At 32.9% G+C, this 18297-nt stretch overlaps 1 protein-coding gene across 4 annotated transcripts; it reads left to right on the top strand.

Annotated features, from left to right (window-relative positions):
- The first annotated feature begins 2720 nt into the window (after nt 1-2720).
- LOC145564351 (dihydrofolate synthetase-like) lies at nt 2721-10524 on the top strand. Of its 4 annotated transcripts, none has more exons than XM_081624674.1 (12): nt 2721-2884; nt 3724-4208; nt 4612-4709; nt 4987-5137; nt 6041-6064; nt 6165-6326; nt 6807-6998; nt 7154-7253; nt 7759-7890; nt 8617-8748; nt 9033-9391; nt 10243-10524. In XM_081624674.1, exons 2-11 carry the CDS (start codon nt 3879-3881, stop codon nt 9371-9373), a joined length of 1662 nt encoding a protein of 553 aa, XP_081480800.1. In that variant the 5' UTR covers nt 2721-2884; nt 3724-3878; the 3' UTR covers nt 9374-9391; nt 10243-10524. The 4 variants fall into 4 exon arrangements, with proteins under 4 accessions (XP_081480800.1, XP_081480799.1, XP_081480798.1 ...); XM_081624673.1 differs by having other exon boundaries at nt 6002-6064; nt 10324-10524; XM_081624671.1 differs by having other exon boundaries at nt 2724-2884; nt 6002-6064.
- Nucleotides 10525-18297: the final 7773 nt, after the last annotated feature.

The raw sequence follows: 18297 nt of genomic DNA, 5'->3' as shown, positions 1-18297 counted from the left end.
GTAGACCAAATATAGCCCACATCCAAATTGCCTTAAGAAAAGACTTACTCGTGGGATGGGAAAATATAAGAACTTATATACTACCTCCGTTTCTTATTACTTGCAACAAATGAATATTTTATATCTCACAAATAATACCCCTTTGTTGCGAGTAATATGAAACGGAGGTAGTATACAAGAATACTTGTGGTATTTGTATTTCAGCCCAAAATCCCATAAATGACCATCAACCATATGTGGCCTACTATTTAGGGAATGAGGAAGTACTTCAAAAGTTCAAAGTTCAAACTCACAAAAAGTTGTACTGTAGTTTCCTCAGCACGATTGACTCTGACGCTTGACGAAGGAGAGAGAAACTGAGAAATTGATGTCGAAAATATTTTGTTTTTGGATTTTGTTCGGTTTCACCATTTTAACACTTCGTCTGCACGAATTAATGTTTTTTTTTTTAGGGCCGGAATCTTTCCCAGGTCCTTCCGACCCGAATAAAACAAACTGTCCTCTACAGTCTACACGTATTGTCGTATCACCTATGTGATGTCCTTTTCATTGTACTCGTACTTTGAATTTTATACAATCCTTGTTTTAGGGATACTTTGTACAATGACTATAATACATTAGGGAAAACCAAGAGATAAAAATACAACAAAAAAGGAAAGACAATTAAAAGTACAAGATAAAAGAAAGAAAATTAAATAAAATTCACAATAGTAAGACAAGGCTTTTCAAGGAAGCCATAAAAAACAGAATGACAGAACTATCAAAACGTCGAGGAATCAATGGAACCCCCAGAGCAAAATTGTGCTAATGACAAGGCATAGACAATGCAGACAACCTATGAAACGACAACAATGACAAGGAGAAAAGTCGTAACGACTTTTAACTGCATTGTTTTTATTATTGTATGATCTCATATTACAACCACACGTAGTCACATTTGCTAGTAGGGTTGTTCATTGGTCCAAGACCGGATCAGACCGAAATTTAGAATTTTAAGAACTGAAAACCAGGCCGATTAAGTAAGGACCAAACCCAGACCGGACCGAAAAAATCGGTTCAAAACCCGAACCGGATCTCTTTGGACCGATTTAAGAATTTTTTTAAAAAAGAATTCTAATTTTTTTTATTAATTTTATGGAAAACTCAAAAAAAGTAAAGGAAAATCTACACTTTAATGTCTTTTTTTTTTATGTTTAGTATAAAAAAGCTCATAAATATAAAGTTTTCTAAGCTTATTAAGGATAATCTTAACCATTATTTAAGGTTTCACGCATATTTTTACTAAATAAATCGTTCGGTCCATGATTGTTTTTTTTATAGGTTTTTGGACCGGACCGGGAAAATAAATTTCTAGACTCGAAGACCGGACTGATTAATTCGGTCCGAGGTGGTCCGGTCCATTTTTTTCGGTCCGAGCCGATTTATGAACACCCCTATTTGCTAGTGTCAATCTGAACAGAATAGCCGATCATATTATCTACCTTACAATTAGCCCGTTAGAGAAAGAGACATTTGTATAAATTCATGCACTGTTGTGATTATTAGAGTACGAGTCATAGGTTGTGCTATTATGTGCACCTAAATGATAGTTCATGTCGTTGAGGCTTTGCCTAAATTTAATCCAATTTTGAGCATCCCTATATATATTCACCTTTCACATTCAAGATTTTCTTTCACTATTCTCCTTCTCTCTCTTTCTCTTTCATTTCTTTCCTTTTGGTCTCAATTTTGAACCTTTGTAAGAGCTTCTACCGGTGTTTTTATCAGTGATAAAACCCTTAAAAACATTTTAATTGCTTTCAATAATTGGATCTCATCTCTTAAGATAGTGGTTATTCGATTAGGCCTTAGGGCCTATTCATATTTATTGAACTGAGCTGAACTGAGCTGAACTGATTGGAGCTGAACTGAACTGAACTGATTGGAGCTGAACTGAACTGAACGGAAAAATTAAAATGCATAAAAATATATGAAAACGTTTATGAAAATTAATGATAATATATATAGCGGATTGTGGAAAATATAAAAGTGTTATAAAAATAACTCTGTATTTTAAATTATTATATTTTAAATTATTAAATTTTGTAATATTATATTTTAAATATATATATATATAAATAAAAAGTATTCTTCAATATTTTACTGTAGTCAATCGCATATGCTGTAGTTTCTCAAAAAAAAAAAACCCTACTTTCTTTAATTATTAAAAAATCGTTCCCCTAAAAAAAAAATTGTTCCCCTAAATTTTCTCAAAAATATTTTACGCTTGAGTAACCTAAATTTTTCTGGTCATCTCCTTCCTCTCAACTATCAAGCAACAAGGTTTCTTTCAAATTTCTCGAGCGAATTATATTATTATTATTATTATTAATATTATCATTGTTGTTGTAATATGCTAAAACATTTAAAACAAAAAAATTAAGAACTGAGCTGAACTGAACTGATTAGAGCTGAATTGAACTGAACTGAACTGATTGGAGCTGAACTGAACTGAACTGAACTGAATTGAACTGAAAATAAGTAAATATGAACAGACCCTTAATTTCTTTTTTGTTCACTTGTCGAAGATTGAATATTTAGGGTTTGATAATCTTCGAAAATATCCAAAAGACCATACGAGTATTTTTCCCTCAAATAACTATTCATCAATGAATCACAAAATCTCCAACTGAATTAGTGCTAATTCACATATTATATTGCTTAATTTTTTTTTTCATTAATGTGATATACCAGTAACAAGTTTTAAGTGTCGTTGATTCGGCAGGACATATACTTCCCTTGTTGACTTGAGTCTTAAGCTGGTAGTCTCTCTCCCAAAAACACGAACTCTGACTGCCACCAACACCATGAAGGCGGCGCCGGCGAACGGAATTGTGGCCACCAGGTTTAATCTTTCAGATTTCAATCTCAATTATACTGCGTTTTCCCATTTTAATTTCTGATTTTTAAGATTCAACTAATCTCAATCATCATCCATTTCCTCTAATTAGATTTTTATTTTTCTGATTTTTCATCTTTAGTTTATTTCTTCGCATGTAAATGTGAAATTGAAATTGATGTGAATTGGAATAGAAATTGAAACTTATGTCAAATTGTGAATGATAATTTTGAGGATGAATTTGAACAACTTGTTGATTAATTGGTAATGGAATGGTTCATTTGTTGGATTAACTATGCTAAGGAACTAATTATTGATTTTGTTACTTGATTTTCTGCCCAATTTCATTGTAATTTGGTAGTGGTAACCACGTTAATGTTGGGTGATTATTATGGAAGCTGTTTTGGATTTATTATTTGCAATTGTGGAATTGTTTTATTGGAATTATGGTTGATGCTGATGTTGTGGTTTAATGGCGATTATCTCTTAGTTAGGGCTAAATGTATGATGCTTGTAAGTTACGGAGTAAGAAGTTAAAGTCAATGGCAAAGCAACCAAACTTTGTATATAACCGAGTGCTGAAATTTGGATAGTACTAGTTAATGTTTTCATCCCCGGGCTGCAGAATCGTCGATTACCTGTTCACGGGACTAGTTTGTTCTCATATGGAGCAGTGGAGCTTCTTCTTTATAAGCTTTTTATGCCTGTATTGGATTTGCTTTGTGAATATAGAATACCGTAGACTGAAATTATTACTCTGTATAAGACAACTAGATAACAAAATTTAGAATCTTGCACAATTTGAACTCCTACTAACCCCTTGAAAATTGAATTTTGTTTGGCAGGTTGTGAATACACTTGGCTATGAATCTTTATAAGATTCGATGGGGAAAATTGGACGTGTGGGATACGGAGTACTAAACTACTAATAACATAATCAACCACCAGAAGAAGTTTTTTTTGTAAGCCATGACGGACAAGGGCAACATAAGTGCTCCATATGCAACTTGAATCTGTCTTTCGATTCTCCTTTTGTGTTAGCAGAATGAAAGTATTTACTTCTATCTACAGATGTGCCAAACTGTATAAGCACACAAGCTTGGATAGTAGTTTTATGATCCCAAGTGTTAAACTAGGCTGTATTAGAACTTTGAGTTTAGCCTCTACATCCTCAGAGACACGAGAGGTGGAAGAGTACTTGGGTAGACTAAAGAATTTCGAGAAAGCAGGAGTACCAGATAATGCTGGCACTGAAACTGAGGATGGGTTTGATTTGGGTCGTATGAAGCGCTTGATGGACCGTCTTGGAAATCCACAATCTAAGTTCAAGGTCATTTTTCCTTTTCTTATCTCTTTAACTTTTATTGATTATGATCTTAATTGTCATTCAGTCTTTTTGGAAGAAGAGTTCTTGTTGGCTATTTGATGTTATAATTTTGTAATCCCATCCATTACCATATTGATTAAAAAAACTTGTTCCTTGATGTTGTAATCATGCTGTTGTAATCATGGTATTTTTGGATATCTTGACAGAGGAATTTGAAAATGAAATTGATGACAAGTTTTTATTTCATCGAATAGTCCTGTCAAAATGGTTACTTTGTCATCATTTATATGACGACTAAAGCTCCCTTTTCTACTATCAGCCATTTGTTATCTTTATAATTTGCCCAAGTGCTCATGAATCTTATTTTGTCATTAATTTATAAAAGTGGTTTGCCTGCCTGATGCAGACAGTTCATGTTGCTGGGACCAAAGGCAAGGGTTCAACGGCTGCATTCTTGTCTAATATTTTGAGGGCAGAGGGTTATCGTGTGGGTTGCTATACAAGGCATGTAATATCTTTTCTTATGCTTTTTTTTTTTTAAAAAAAAATTGTAGTTAGAGCTTTGGTCAGATTTGCTCCAGAAACTATTTGTTGCACCTAATCTTTATTGTAATTCCCATGTACAAGACTACAATCAATTTTGAAGTTTTGCACAAGACTTTATAAAAAAAGCCTTTTAATGTAAAATTTGGCGTGAATTTATTTTTCAAGTTTAGATTAGCTTTATGTTCAAAAGTTTGCTTATTTACTTAACTTACCATGTATCTCTCTATTTGCACAGCCCTCATATACGAACTATTAGGGAGCGTATGTCAGTAGGAACACAAAATGAGCCAGTTGCAGCAGATTTGTTGTATTCTCTATTTCTTAGGATCAGGAAGTCTCTTGATCAGGCAGTGGCACATGAGTCTGGATGCCTAAGTCATTTTGAGGTATTTACTTGTGTGGTACAGGTATTAGTTGCTAGAAAAGATATTTTTTATGGAGAAGGAAATTATTTATATTCAGTTATGGAGTGAAAGATTGATAAGTTATATCGTACTTTGCAAGACTTATGACAATTGTTTTTAATATGAGCTGTTTTCCCACTTCCTACATTGTGTTATTATTAGAAATGCATCCGCATGTGATGTGCTTACAGTCTTTCTCTGTCACAAATAAGATGTTAGCTTATCTTCAGGGCTCCACACCTTCAACCTTGAGGTAGGGGTTTCAAATACAATGTGCTTGTTAGTTTGGGTAGTTTGTGTTGGCTCTTCTCCGTAAGGTTTTCTACCTCCCCCCCCCCCCCCCCTCCACCCTGAATTCGCTTCTTGCTTTTGTCTAATAGACTGGGCTGGGATCCTTGTTACCTACCTTATCGCTGTTTATCCCTGGACTCATTAAAATATGTTTGTTGCTGTGGTATGGAGGTTGAATCTAGTACAAGCTGACCATTTAGGGGATTGACCACCTTATGACATACTCTCTCGATGACATATTTTGTGGTTAAGAAAATAGATTGTCTCGTTCATTCTGCATTTATGCTTCTCATGCTATAGAATATTCTCCCCGTGTTGCTAGGCCTCTTCCTAGGTTTTGTCCTTGTTAGAATTGTCTCATATTTATAGTTTTGACAAATTACACGTTAGTTCCTGTATCTAATAAAAGGTTTTGAATATGTCTTGATGTCCTTCATAGTGTAATAAAGAAAACCGGAAAAATAGAGTAACAAAGCTCTTAGTTTCATTCAACATTTGGAAGTTTTCTCTTATCTATAATTTATTTATTTCAACTGATGAATGGAAATTTTTTAGGTCCTAACAGCTATAGCATTTACTCTCTTTGCTGATCAGGATGTTGATATTGCAGTTGTTGAGGTAATTGCTTGGCTCTACAGTCTTTACGTGTAATTGCTACTTAATTTGAATATGTCTACATGTGCAATTATGTTCTTGTTGTTTATGTGTGCTTTATTAGGCTGGGTTAGGAGGAGCACGGGATGCTACAAACATAATCACAAGTTCTGAGCTTGCTGCTGCAGTTATAACAACTATAGGAAAAGAACATCTGGCTGCTCTTGGGGGTTCCTTGGAAAGCATAGCAATGGCAAAGTCAGGGATTATCAAACACGGTCGCCCAGTTTGGTGCCTTTTCTTTCTTTGTAATTATCTATATGAGATGATTGATTATAATCATATGACATGCTACAGGTTATAGTTATGAAAATGTTAATCTAAGATCTGAAATACTTGCAATCTGCAAGTTGCCTAATGCAGGCTGGACTGCAGGGTTGAGTTAGCTTTGATCTTAAGTTAGTTATGGGTTTGTGACAGACCTTGGGAGTTATGTAACATATTTTCTGTAATAAGTTTTTTTATTTGTGTGGTTTTTATCTTTTCATCCCTTATTTACCAAAAAAAAAACCTTTCTCTGCTTTTTCAATACCAGGATTTTGCTATTATGGCAAAACTAAAAGATAATAAGCCTGTTGGTAAGCACAGCAATGTTCGATGCTTACAAGACTTCAAATTTTGAGAAACAAAAATTATTCTGCATATGATTTAATTTTGCTTACGTCTATGTTATTTTCTTGACTTAGTACTTTGTTCAATTTTTTAGGTGATTCTTGGTGGACCATTTCTTCCTCACATTGAACAAATTATACGTGATAAAGCTCTATCAATGTTCTCACCTGTTGTATCTGCTTGTGATTCTGGAAACAGAAGTGTCATTAATGGTTTTGGCATCATCAATGGTGAACCACGCCAGTCTTGTGATATACTGCTTCATATTCAGAAGGACATACCATTCGTAAGCACTCCATTAACCACTTTCTTATTGAATATATTTTTAGTTAGTGATGTTGGACCTCCTCAGAAAAAAAAAAAATTAAGCCTTGCTGTAGAACATTAATATTTATCATACAACTCTGTTACTAACTAAATTAAATATTTCTTGTCACGTAGTGTATTGAGTCATGTGGTGTGAATCTATCATTGCTTGGGCAACATCAGCTTCAGAATGCTGTGACTGCAACTTGTACTGCATTATGCCTCCATGATCAAGGTAAGAATTTCTGATTGTATTTTGATATTTTAGCTGCTCAGTTATGCATGGATCATGTAGCCAACATTTCTATTGCAACTTTACAAGGGTGTGTCTGAGATCCATCGTGTTTGATATTTCATAAAATTAATCTCAAAGATTTTTCAAGATGTGTGGTGTGTCGTTATGCCTTGATGGTTAAACATATCATCATCCCAAATACCTGAACTCAAGAACTCTATGTTTTTCCCCTTGTTAAAAAATTAATTTAAACATTGCTTGATTTTTTTCTCCTCCATCACTTCTTTTAAGGTAAGTAATGCACAGACCGCATGAAGAGTGGGCCGGGGGGGGGGGGGATTGGAGGGAGAGAGGATGTCAATATTCTGCCAATCCATTTTGAATCCCTGTATCATACTTCATACAGATATTCTAATAGATTGGTGGGAGTGATACTATTCTTCCACTTGAATTTTGCCTCCTTGCTATCACTTTCTTATCATTGTCAGCTCTGTTGCTGTTTCAGGTTGGAGGATTTCTGAAAGATCCATTCGTAGTGGGTTGGAGAGCACGCAGATGCTCGGGAGAAGCCAATTTTTGAAGAAAGAAGAAATTGATGCACTTGGACTTTCTGGATCAATGGCATTGCTTGATGGAGGTTTGTTAGTTTGATTCTTTTCCATTTATGTACAAGTCTATAATAATGGATGGTAGTGAATGGGATTTAAATTGCTCTATCAGTGTGAGTTTGTTAATTTTCCTCTTTTCACGTACTTTTCAAGTCTATGAAGTAGTGGTGGTGGGCAGTACTCAAATCACCCCAAGTGTGGGCTGGTAATCTCTTCAGCATTTCATTGCCAGTATTTCTTCACTTTGTTCCCATCATCACTCTTTAGTGTTTCTATTGCGGTAATAGTGAACACTCTGAACAGTCTCTTGATTGATTGTTATTCTTAACTGTTACCATGTAAAGTTGCAAACATCTTAAATTCTTTAGATATAATGACCAGATATTTTTATGTTGGCTTGCTTTTGATTACATTTGTGTGTAATCCTTATTGTGTACACCAGAGACTCTATTATCGAAAAAAGAGTGGAGCTTCAGGCTTCTCAGCCTGCAGCCCTCCAGAATAGAAAATAGCTTCTCTTGAAGTCTATTAATACCACCACAAGGAACTGGGCAGTACTCATACGTGGTTGGTTTATTAACATTAGCTTGATATTTGTGGTCTCTCTCTCTCTTTTTTTTTTCTTTTTTCTTTTTTTTTTTTTTTTTACTAAATCTTGAAGCCACTATTTTGTTGAAGCCTGGGCATTCTGATTATAATATGATCTTACTAACAGTTTAATTTGTGTTTAATCCTGTACCTTTTTCTGATTTCAGCTCACACTCAGGAATCTGCTAAAGCATTGGCAAATACGATTTCTACCATATGCCAAAACTCTAGGTTGATCCTTGTGGTTGCGATGGCAAGCGACAAAGATCACAGTGGATTTGCAAAGGAACTCCTTATGGGTTAGTTATTTTCCTATTGGTGGATAGATTTCCTCTCAGATCAAGATTATTGACTTATAAGTGGGCACTTACATTTTGCTTTAAAATTGTTACGTGAAGTATTGTTAACACTATTGTCTGGGATGACTACTAATTGTTTTCTAGGATATCACCTTTTGTTTTCTGGATCATTATGCTGAAAAATGTGATTTTGGCTTTCTGTTTCTGTTCAGCTATCAATAGCTTATTGAAGGGAAATGTTGGGTCTAAAGAAAGCTATAGTTTGACTGTGTTTTTAATTACAGGTCTACATTTTGAAGCTGTTATCCTGACAGAAGTAGATATTGCGGGAAACAAGTCTCGAAGCGCTTCAGCATTGTTTTTGAAAGATATCTGGATTAAAACGTGCAGAGAACTTGGTATCGAATTTATTTATGAAGATTTAAAAAATCTGAAATTGGATGCATCAGTTCATTATTTTGGAAATTCAAACAAAATGATATTGGCTGCTGAAAGTTCGTTACCAAATTGCTTGAAGGCTAGTATTAGGATTCTCAAAGCAAGAACAGGGGACCAATCAGGTGTAATTGTAGTTACCGGATCCCTACATATAGTTTCATCTGTATTAACTTCTACCCATGGTTAAGCTGCAGTTAGGAACAAGGTATCTTCTTTACTATGTTGTTCTTTCCTTGTCTGAAATTTAAAAGTAGTTTACTATACCAGAGCCAAATTATTATGATTGTTTGTTATTTCATCATTATTTAACATTTGGTGATCCAAAGTCTTTGAGTTTTGTATTATTGAGCAAGTTGTCTTACCTAGATTAAGTCAGTAACAAGTATAAAAGTAATGTCTTTATAGGCTTATCGGAGCTCCATATGTTGTGTGATATTACGAATTCGTGTCGAATGTTAGCCAGGTTTGTGACTATGGTTTGCTGTGATATAATTGCATTAAATTATAGAATTACTGCTAGGTTTTGTCTATACCTCTCACTGAACAATAAACTAGGTTTTGACTATCGGGTAATACCAAAGCTTTTTGTTGAAGGGATGAGTTTTTACTACACATGCGGTATGCCTTCAATTTGTTTATCTAGATTCATTGTTTCTAACTATCTACTGTTGTGTGTTTTACAACTAACTACTGTCAAAAAAATATTACAGGTCTCAATTATTACAGTTTTAGTATCTGTAGAGTAGTAGACAATAGTTGCAGTATTTTCATTCCTCAGTGTCCTTTAACTTTTAAGTGGGTTGAGTGAAGTAAATTTGGTATGACTGTCCCAACAACATTCAATTTCAATCTTTGAAATCTTTTCATACCTGAGAATGGTTTTCAGAGTATGTCTGTCTTACATTTTTTTTATTTACTGTTTTGGTTCCTGTGTTTACATTCACCTTGTCAGTTTAAAATTACTACTGGTGCACTAAGGTTTTTTCTGGTTTATTGCATGATGAAGAATTTACTGCAGCTCCTAATTCTGCTCCTTGGTTTTTGTTTAACTGGCAGGCATTCTAAGCGTAGCTTATTGGCTACTTGATTAGCTCTGTTGCTTGGATGCTTCATCTTATAATCCCTTTTTTGTTCTAGGGGGGTGGTGGTACGTATGGCGTAGACTTGGACATTACAAAAACAGGCCTTAACGGTCCGAAAACTAGCAATATTGAACCTTCATATCCATACTGGTACGGTACCTGGTCCCCTTGGCTTTGGTAATTTATACTCATTCAATTACTAATGTAGATACCCAGTTGATGAAATAAAGGAGTAGGAGCAAAAGGATTTGGGTTTTGTTTCTTATGCCTTGCATTCAATTTCATTTAAAACCAAATTGTTCTCTTGCATTTGGTGCTTAGTTATTGCAGTCACAGTTTTCACAACTAAGTGTTTTTTTTTTTTTTTTTTTTTTTTTTTTTAAAAAAAAAAAAAATACTTTGTATTTATTCATTTATTTATTTTTTGCCAAAATTCGTAGAAGCAGCAGCCAGCAGGTGTCACTATCCTGTTGAATGAGGTGGTGTATTCATGTTACAAAATCTAGCATTCATATTGCTTTGATTTTTACAAATCGTTTTTGAAATGTATGTTTGAGATTGTATTAATGCACCTTCTCTTTACTAGCATTAGGCCACCTTTTAAACTAGAGTTATCAATTACAGGTTAAAACAATAATGTGACAATATGTCAGAGTGGAGGGGGATTAACTATTTAACTTCTAAGAGGGAAACCCGTAACTCATTTGGGAAAATTTCACCCAAAATTATGAAGACGAACACGAGTCAAGTCCTAATACAAAACCTTCATAATGTAAATATATTGCAAAGTCATTATGGTGCAAACTAAAAAGTAGAGGAAGTACGGAGTACAATATATGTAAAAAAAAACACGGTGACTTAGTAGAAGTCCAAAGTTCGGAAGGATTTTGTTTTTGGTGTTTTAGAGAACCACAAGAGCGGGTGATGAGAATCGATCTCAGGATCTCATGGAATCGGGAGGCGGGCTCTAACCACTTAAACTATCCCACGCTCTCTTTTAAAGTTAGCAAGTGGTTGGCCGGATTGGCATACGCGGTACCTTATAGTAGCAAAATTTGTTTGTATATGGTTGTCTGCACATATTAAAGAGTAAAAGGGTAGTTGGGTAACATATTGAGCGATGCTAATAATATGATCGATCTTTGTATTCGTTCGTGATAGTTACGCCCACTTTAATATACCGGCGAAGTTTGCGGTCTGCCACTTTGAGAAGGTGGCCTTTCTATATGATAATGATAGTAACCCTTTTATAATACGAGTACTCTTTTTGGGTTGTTATCATTGCTTTAAGCTGCACGCCTGCACCACATTATTTCTTTTTTTGCATGTTGCTATTATTACTCAATGTCTACCGTTACTATAATCCCTCTGTGTTATTAACGGTTGTGATTATGTGAATGAGATTTGCCAGATTTTAAACAGCTTTTTCTCAGAGAACATTCATGTAATGTAGCCCTATGCTTTGCATATTGCATTGTCAGCTCATAATAGGGCATATATTGGACTATACTAGGGGTGTCTGAAAATGGGCCGATTTAAACTAGTCTGGTCTTCGGGTTAAGAAATTTAATTTTATGGTCTCCAGTACGATTCAGTTCTAAACCCTTTATATTAAACACAATAGTGCATGAGAGATATTGGAGTATACTTTACTGGAGTAATTTTTTGTCAATTCTGGTAACGGGAAAAGCATGAGATATTAACATAAAGTAATATTGTGTTATCTGCATAAACATAAAGTCAGCGTTGCATATGTGGCCTTTTTTTTAAATTATTATTACAGAGTATCATTTTTTTGTGATTCGGATTTATAAAATGCCTAAACGTAAAATAATACACTCGTTGCATATAAAATTTCCCATTATTGGTGTAGAATATTAGTCAACCAGTTTGGTCTGCGAAATAATATTGTTACTATAGGGGAAAAATACAGTCCGTAAATTATTTAAACTGTAGGTATATAGTACTATAGTAGTTCAGTTATAAAAACATTCCTTGGGAGCTATTAATTTATAAACCAGTGGACCAAACAGTAGTACTACTGCTGTGAAAAAAGGTGCTACATAATTAATTAGGAGTATTTAATAATTACTCCATAATTATATTTGCATAGTTTTGTAGTACCAAACAGAAACCGTGGTTACAATAGTCACATCAATAAATTGAAGTTGATCGGTTAGCAAAAGCTCTTCTATTTTTGTCTTCCTTAATTATATTTGCATATTATGGTGCAATAATATTTGACAATTAAAGAGGTTTTTGTAATGTTCTGAGTTTGGTTCTCTGCATGCTGACATGCTGTGTTAAGACTGTTAACCATAATGCCAATAATCACGAAGATTCAAGAAATTTGATAGAATATACAACTACGTATCTCGTACAAAGGAAGTTTTAATTTGTGTATTTAGAATTTACATACTTCCTCTCACATGTGAGCCCATACATACGTCGTTAACTATATAATCGATCAGGGAGATTAAATATGGAATTTGATATAATATTAATTAAAAGTGATTTCGTGTATAAGATTTACAAACTTTCTCTTATGTGTAAATCTGCAAAATCTCGGGTGCTCCTTCAAGTGAGAAAGTTAGCATTGGGATGTTGTGGTTAAAAAACCCAAAGGATATCGACAAGACGACATACAACAATAAACACCTTGAATCTTCAAATACAATAATATGAACAAGTTTATTACATTACGCGAAAAGCCTAGTTGAATCTTGCTAATTAGCTTAAATCATACAAATTTTTTTTTTTTTTTTTAATAGAATAAATTACACTATCAATATAACAATTATTTTCAAACAGTAAAAGAATGAGAATGTTATTTCCAATAGTTGAGCAATGATTTAGTAGATCTTCGACGTGTACTATTCCTTATAATAAGTATCATCGTTTTAAAACTCAAAATAATAGAATTCAGTGGTTTAGTGTCTTAGCCTTGAAGGAAGAATACAGTGGTTTAGATTATTCATGCATGCAAAAATACTGTAGTTCAGATGATGGTGTGTGTTCTAGTCTCCCAATGTAAAATCCTCGTAATACTCCAATTTTATCATAAAATTTATAATGTTGGTTGCGAAAATCAACAGCGGTTTTCTCATATTTAATGTTGATGTTGATGATTTCTGTATGGTCTTGGTCTCATGCCAGGAAGCTAAGGATCATTAACTCCTCTCTTTCAAAATTTAAACCTTCATTTTAATTTTGATTTTTTGAAATTTATTTCTACACGTAACAACTTTACAAATTAAATGTTGTCAAAAAAAACGTTAGAAATTAAAATGATTTTTGTTAGTCGTAATAATATTTGTGAAACGGATGCTTATTGATTTAAACTTATCTTTATGATTGAAGTTACTGTAATTTTTACTGATTCACTTAAAAATGTGTGTGGTTAATAGGTTACTTTCCTTTTTTATGTGTTAAGAGAGCCGAAATGACAATTATGTAGAAGAGATTTCAGATCTTGATTACCATGCACCCCCAATACTTTAACCAGCTAATCAAGGTAGTTGACATCCACTATCAGGTCACTTTTTAAATTAACTAAGTTTATACTGTCTGTATGTCTCCTATTAAGAAAAATAAGGAGATTAATCGCTGTCGATGTTGTCAAGATCTTGATAGTGGCCTTATGATACGGTGTGATGGTAGTATGGTACAATGTATATATTTCATTAAATTCAATAAGATTTGAAGTAGATTTTGTCCATCTATTGATAAATAATGAATGAAATAGAAACCCATGAAAATGGGCCTAGTGGGCTTTCAAGTGAAGAGCAGCAATCAGCTCAACTCCCCGAGGTTAACGCTTAAACATAGATAAGGACTATACATTTTCATGTGGGCCTCCCATTCTATATCTGAATATTTTGCAATCAAATTTGTGGGCCATTATTTCAGTTCATGGGCCCCATCTCCAGATTCAGCCAAACCCGGGAATTTTTTTGGACTTTTGCCGTCCCAAAGAATTACCGTCATAATTTGTATACTACTTATATGTTTTTGAAGGAAAACCGAACTAGTGCATATTATTAATCAGTAGACAATTTATCCATCAGTACATATGGCGAGATATCTATAGGACAACTATTCTCACACACTTATTCGGTCATAATTTGTATAGAGTACTTCATTTTGAAAAAAAAAAATCTTATAATTTCAATTAAAAGAATACTTTCCTATTTTTTGTTCCTAAAAAAAAAAAAAATAGTTTCCTATTTTTTGATCGATTCTAGTATTAATGTGTAATTCCACTGTGAGATTACTACGGTACTTCGTTATCACTTTAACACAAATAAATTATTACAATTAAATTTGCAAATTTAACATGAAAATAATCCATTAATTATCCTCTATGTTTTTATTTGTTTGCCCCCATTTGGCTTTGTATAACTTTTTAAATACATCTTTAAAATATAAATTTCTTCCATTCTTTTTTTTGAAGGAAAATTTCTTCCATTCTATATGAGCTAAAATTATAATTATTGTTTGACATTCTTAAAATAAGTAGACTCTTTAATGACTAATACAAGATTCCACTTAATAATATTTCATTATTTCTTATAGATTAATAAGAATTTGTAGTGAAAGTTTGTAAAGTTTAACCCCAAAAAATACAATGAGGTAAAAAAAAATAATAACAAAACTCCTCCTATATCATTTTTAACTGTATTTTTTTAAAAGTAGGAAAGGAAACTTAAAATTAGATAAATAAAATAATAAATATACAAGTATAATTTTCACCTAGCTAGGTCCACAAATTAAAAACAAAAATACGATCACTGATCATATATATACCACATAACTGAATTTCACAGCAGCTAGTACAAACTAAGTCCACGCCTGAAAACCTAGCTAGTTGCAGTAACAAAAGTAAGTGGTTGACCTTCACCTTTGTCCTCGTTGATTGATGAGCTAGTTTGATTTTGTTTTAACTTAACATTTAAAATTTTAACATGTTTATTAAGGGTTTGTTTTTATGGAATTTGTTTTGTTTGTATTGTTTTAATTTGAACGGTAGTAAACTAATTTGAGAGCATGTCTAAACATTATTTGACTTTAGCACTACTTAAAACCTATTTTGACATATATTGTCAGAAAACTTAATTATACAGTACAAAATCAGACCTTAAGACTATGTATCTAGTTTAAAGTATGTACTCCGTATTATATAGATTTTCTTTTAGGCATAAAGGAGAGAAAGTTTCATATTTACTGAAATAAACTGAACTTATTGGAGCTGCACTGAGCTGAAATGAATATGAGAGAAGGAAATTAGGAGCTGAACTGAACTGAACTAAATTGAAATTAAGCTGAAGTGAACAGACCCTAAGAGTGAGATTATAATTTAAGACTAGCTAATTGATAATAGGAAGAGGGGAACACTTGACTTACTTTATGAGCTACATGTAATTTTTTTTAAAAAAAAGTTATACACGAAGTAGTAACTATAATGTTTTTTTTTTTTTTTCATTGCAGGACAATTATATTTACACTTGTACCTAATAAATAATTTTGAACTGGTTGATTCATGCATATTATATATTTGTATTAGTGTCGTGTTATATAAATGAGAACTAGTGATCGATCATACTAAGGTCTAAGGGAATGTTTAGCAATAATTTTACTATTTCTCATCATGGTGATGAAGGGTAGTTTTATTTATTTATTTTGGAAGGAGGGTAGGTTATTTTTAGAAGAAAGAAGGAGGGTAGTTTTTATCGATTGAATTTTAATTTTTCATTTAATTTTTTTATGTATATTGGAAGTGCCATAAATAACGGTGGTAAGTTGAAAAGAGCAGTAATGTCTCACTCAAAAATTTCGTGGTGCTAATAAATGGTGTATCAGAAATTGTAAGAAATAAATGAAGCCTGGAACCACTGACCCCTCCAATCTACTGGAAATATAAAGGTTTGTGTATTAAACTTTTGTCCCATATATATTCCCATAATTTTTAAAATGTTTTTTTCTTTATTTTTTTTAAAATTTTTTGTAAGTGGTAGGGTAAGCATGTACATTTTACTCCTACAAAAATTTTCGAACGAAATTCATTCTTATTTTGTATTAGGTCTCTTAATTACACCTGTAATTTTATTTTGTTGGTTTAGAGGGTTTACTTGTATCATGATAATTAAAAAGTTGTAAAATTTTTTTGGCCGTAACCTAGAATAATTTTAGGGTAATGCTATATGCAACTCTCAACGCTAAGAATGAATAAGCATTTACTCCCCCGTTCCTGAATAATTTACACAGTCGAACTTGACTCACATGTCAATGCACTAGTTTGCCCTTAGATATATTTGTTTAAATAAAAATTAGTAAAAAATAATATAAAAAAAATTATACAATGCATGACAATATTACGCGCCAAATCAGTGAATAATTAACGTTATATTTTCATTCGATTTTTCATTTTTAGCTCCTTATATCTAGCCCCAAGGGCAGGGTTATATATAGCATTTTCCATAATTTCATTATTATCTCGCCCTTGTAATCATGCAGTACGTATATAGTTGTATAAAATAGTGGTACCCTTACAATATTTTACGGAATAATATAATGCATCGCACTCTACTGCATAAAAAGCTGAAGAAGTTGAGGGTATTGCATTATTATCAGTCTCCTCTTCGTTGCATGCATGCATGCCATTCTCATTTCTCAACGCTGCCAGGCCAGTTCCCTCAATTTCTCAACTAAGATTATCATTAGTAATCATCTTAAATGAAGAAGAGTCATTAAATTGAAGTTGTAAAATATTATTACTACAAAATTGGAAATTCAAGGGAATAAATCAATGAAACTTGCTCATTATTGGTGCATATAAATGTAAATAATAAACTGTATGGGATGAAAGTAAAAACTGTAGTAGAACAGTAGTATAAGACATAAATTCTGAAGCATTTATGCAAAAGTATAAATTAAACAAGACACATATTATATTAAACAATATATATATACGTAGTATATAACGTCTCTTAAATTATTAATGGGCCAACTATATATGCAATGCTTGTTACTTATACATATACATATACATAGATGTTTCCAGTACGTACTGATACTTAAATTAATGGTGTCAACTGTCAACTAACACTTCTACTATAGATGTAGCTGGTGACTTGAGGTAGTAGTCTAATAATATATACTCATATATATGATCGAGTACTCGTACTATGTTTCGACCCCACCTACTGATTCATATTTCATGTAGGGTCTTATACATCATGTTAAGTGATTGCTTAATTATTTGATGGCCATTTTGTAAATTTTATCCACATGGTACAATGTACCACGTAATATAATGACGATTAGTAAATATTCTCTCCTATTAATCTTTTTATACCCAAGTACTACTTTGTAATATTGATGGATTTCAGGACCTTGTGGTAAGGTGAAACCCTAATTTATCTCATTTTGTTGAGCAATTAGGTTTTGATGATTATAAACTAATGATGATTATCTATCTAACGTGTATGTTAAGTTGTGCATAGAAAGAGCAAGTTATGTTTGGAACAGGATACAAGGAACCTGAGCAATGACAAGTATATATATAAGGAACTTGAGCAATATAGGATAAGCAATAGAGGAACAAGAACAATGATAAGTGTTACGGTTGATAAGCATGATGATGGCTAAGGAACCATGAAGGTAACTATGTAAATAGGTGTTTACATATGTTAGCTTCACGAGGTAAGTATCCTATACATATATATGTCATGTATGTGTAGGAGTCTTTTAATTTAGTTTAGTTTTCTTTACTGTTTTTATAAATGAAAAAAACTAACCTTCTGAGTTACTTTGTTATCCTCAGAAGTTTGCTCAGTTTGTCATCATTAAAAAGGGGCAACTTGTTGACCCTTATGAGGTTTTGATGATGATGTTAAGAATTGAGCAAACTTCCATTTAATAAGGATTTTCTAGTGTTGTGATGTTTGCAGGTTCAGTAAGCGTTGAGGGCTGAAGTAGGAACTGAAACAGAGGAACTTTAGAAGATCCATGAGGATACAAGTAAAGTTAG

This window comes from Chenopodium album, chromosome 10 (genome assembly GCF_948465745.1).
Source record: "Chenopodium album chromosome 10, dcCheAlbu1.1, whole genome shotgun sequence".
NCBI lineage: Eukaryota > Viridiplantae > Streptophyta > Magnoliopsida > Caryophyllales > Amaranthaceae > Chenopodium > Chenopodium album.
This window is presented reverse-complemented; position numbering and strand designations above follow the sequence as displayed.

Bases quoted from the DNA above. Each gene is read 5' to 3' on its own strand.
- LOC145564351 (XM_081624673.1), top strand. From the start codon at position 3,879: ATGCAACTTGAATCTGTCTTTCGATTCTCCTTTTGTGTTAGCAGAATG. The intron at 6,065-6,164 runs GTAATTGCTTGG...GTGCTTTATTAG, and splicing joins TTGATATTGCAGTTGTTGAG to GCTGGGTTAGGAGGAGCACG. The intron at 7,254-7,758 runs GTAAGAATTTCT...TTGCTGTTTCAG, and splicing joins ATTATGCCTCCATGATCAAG to GTTGGAGGATTTCTGAAAGA.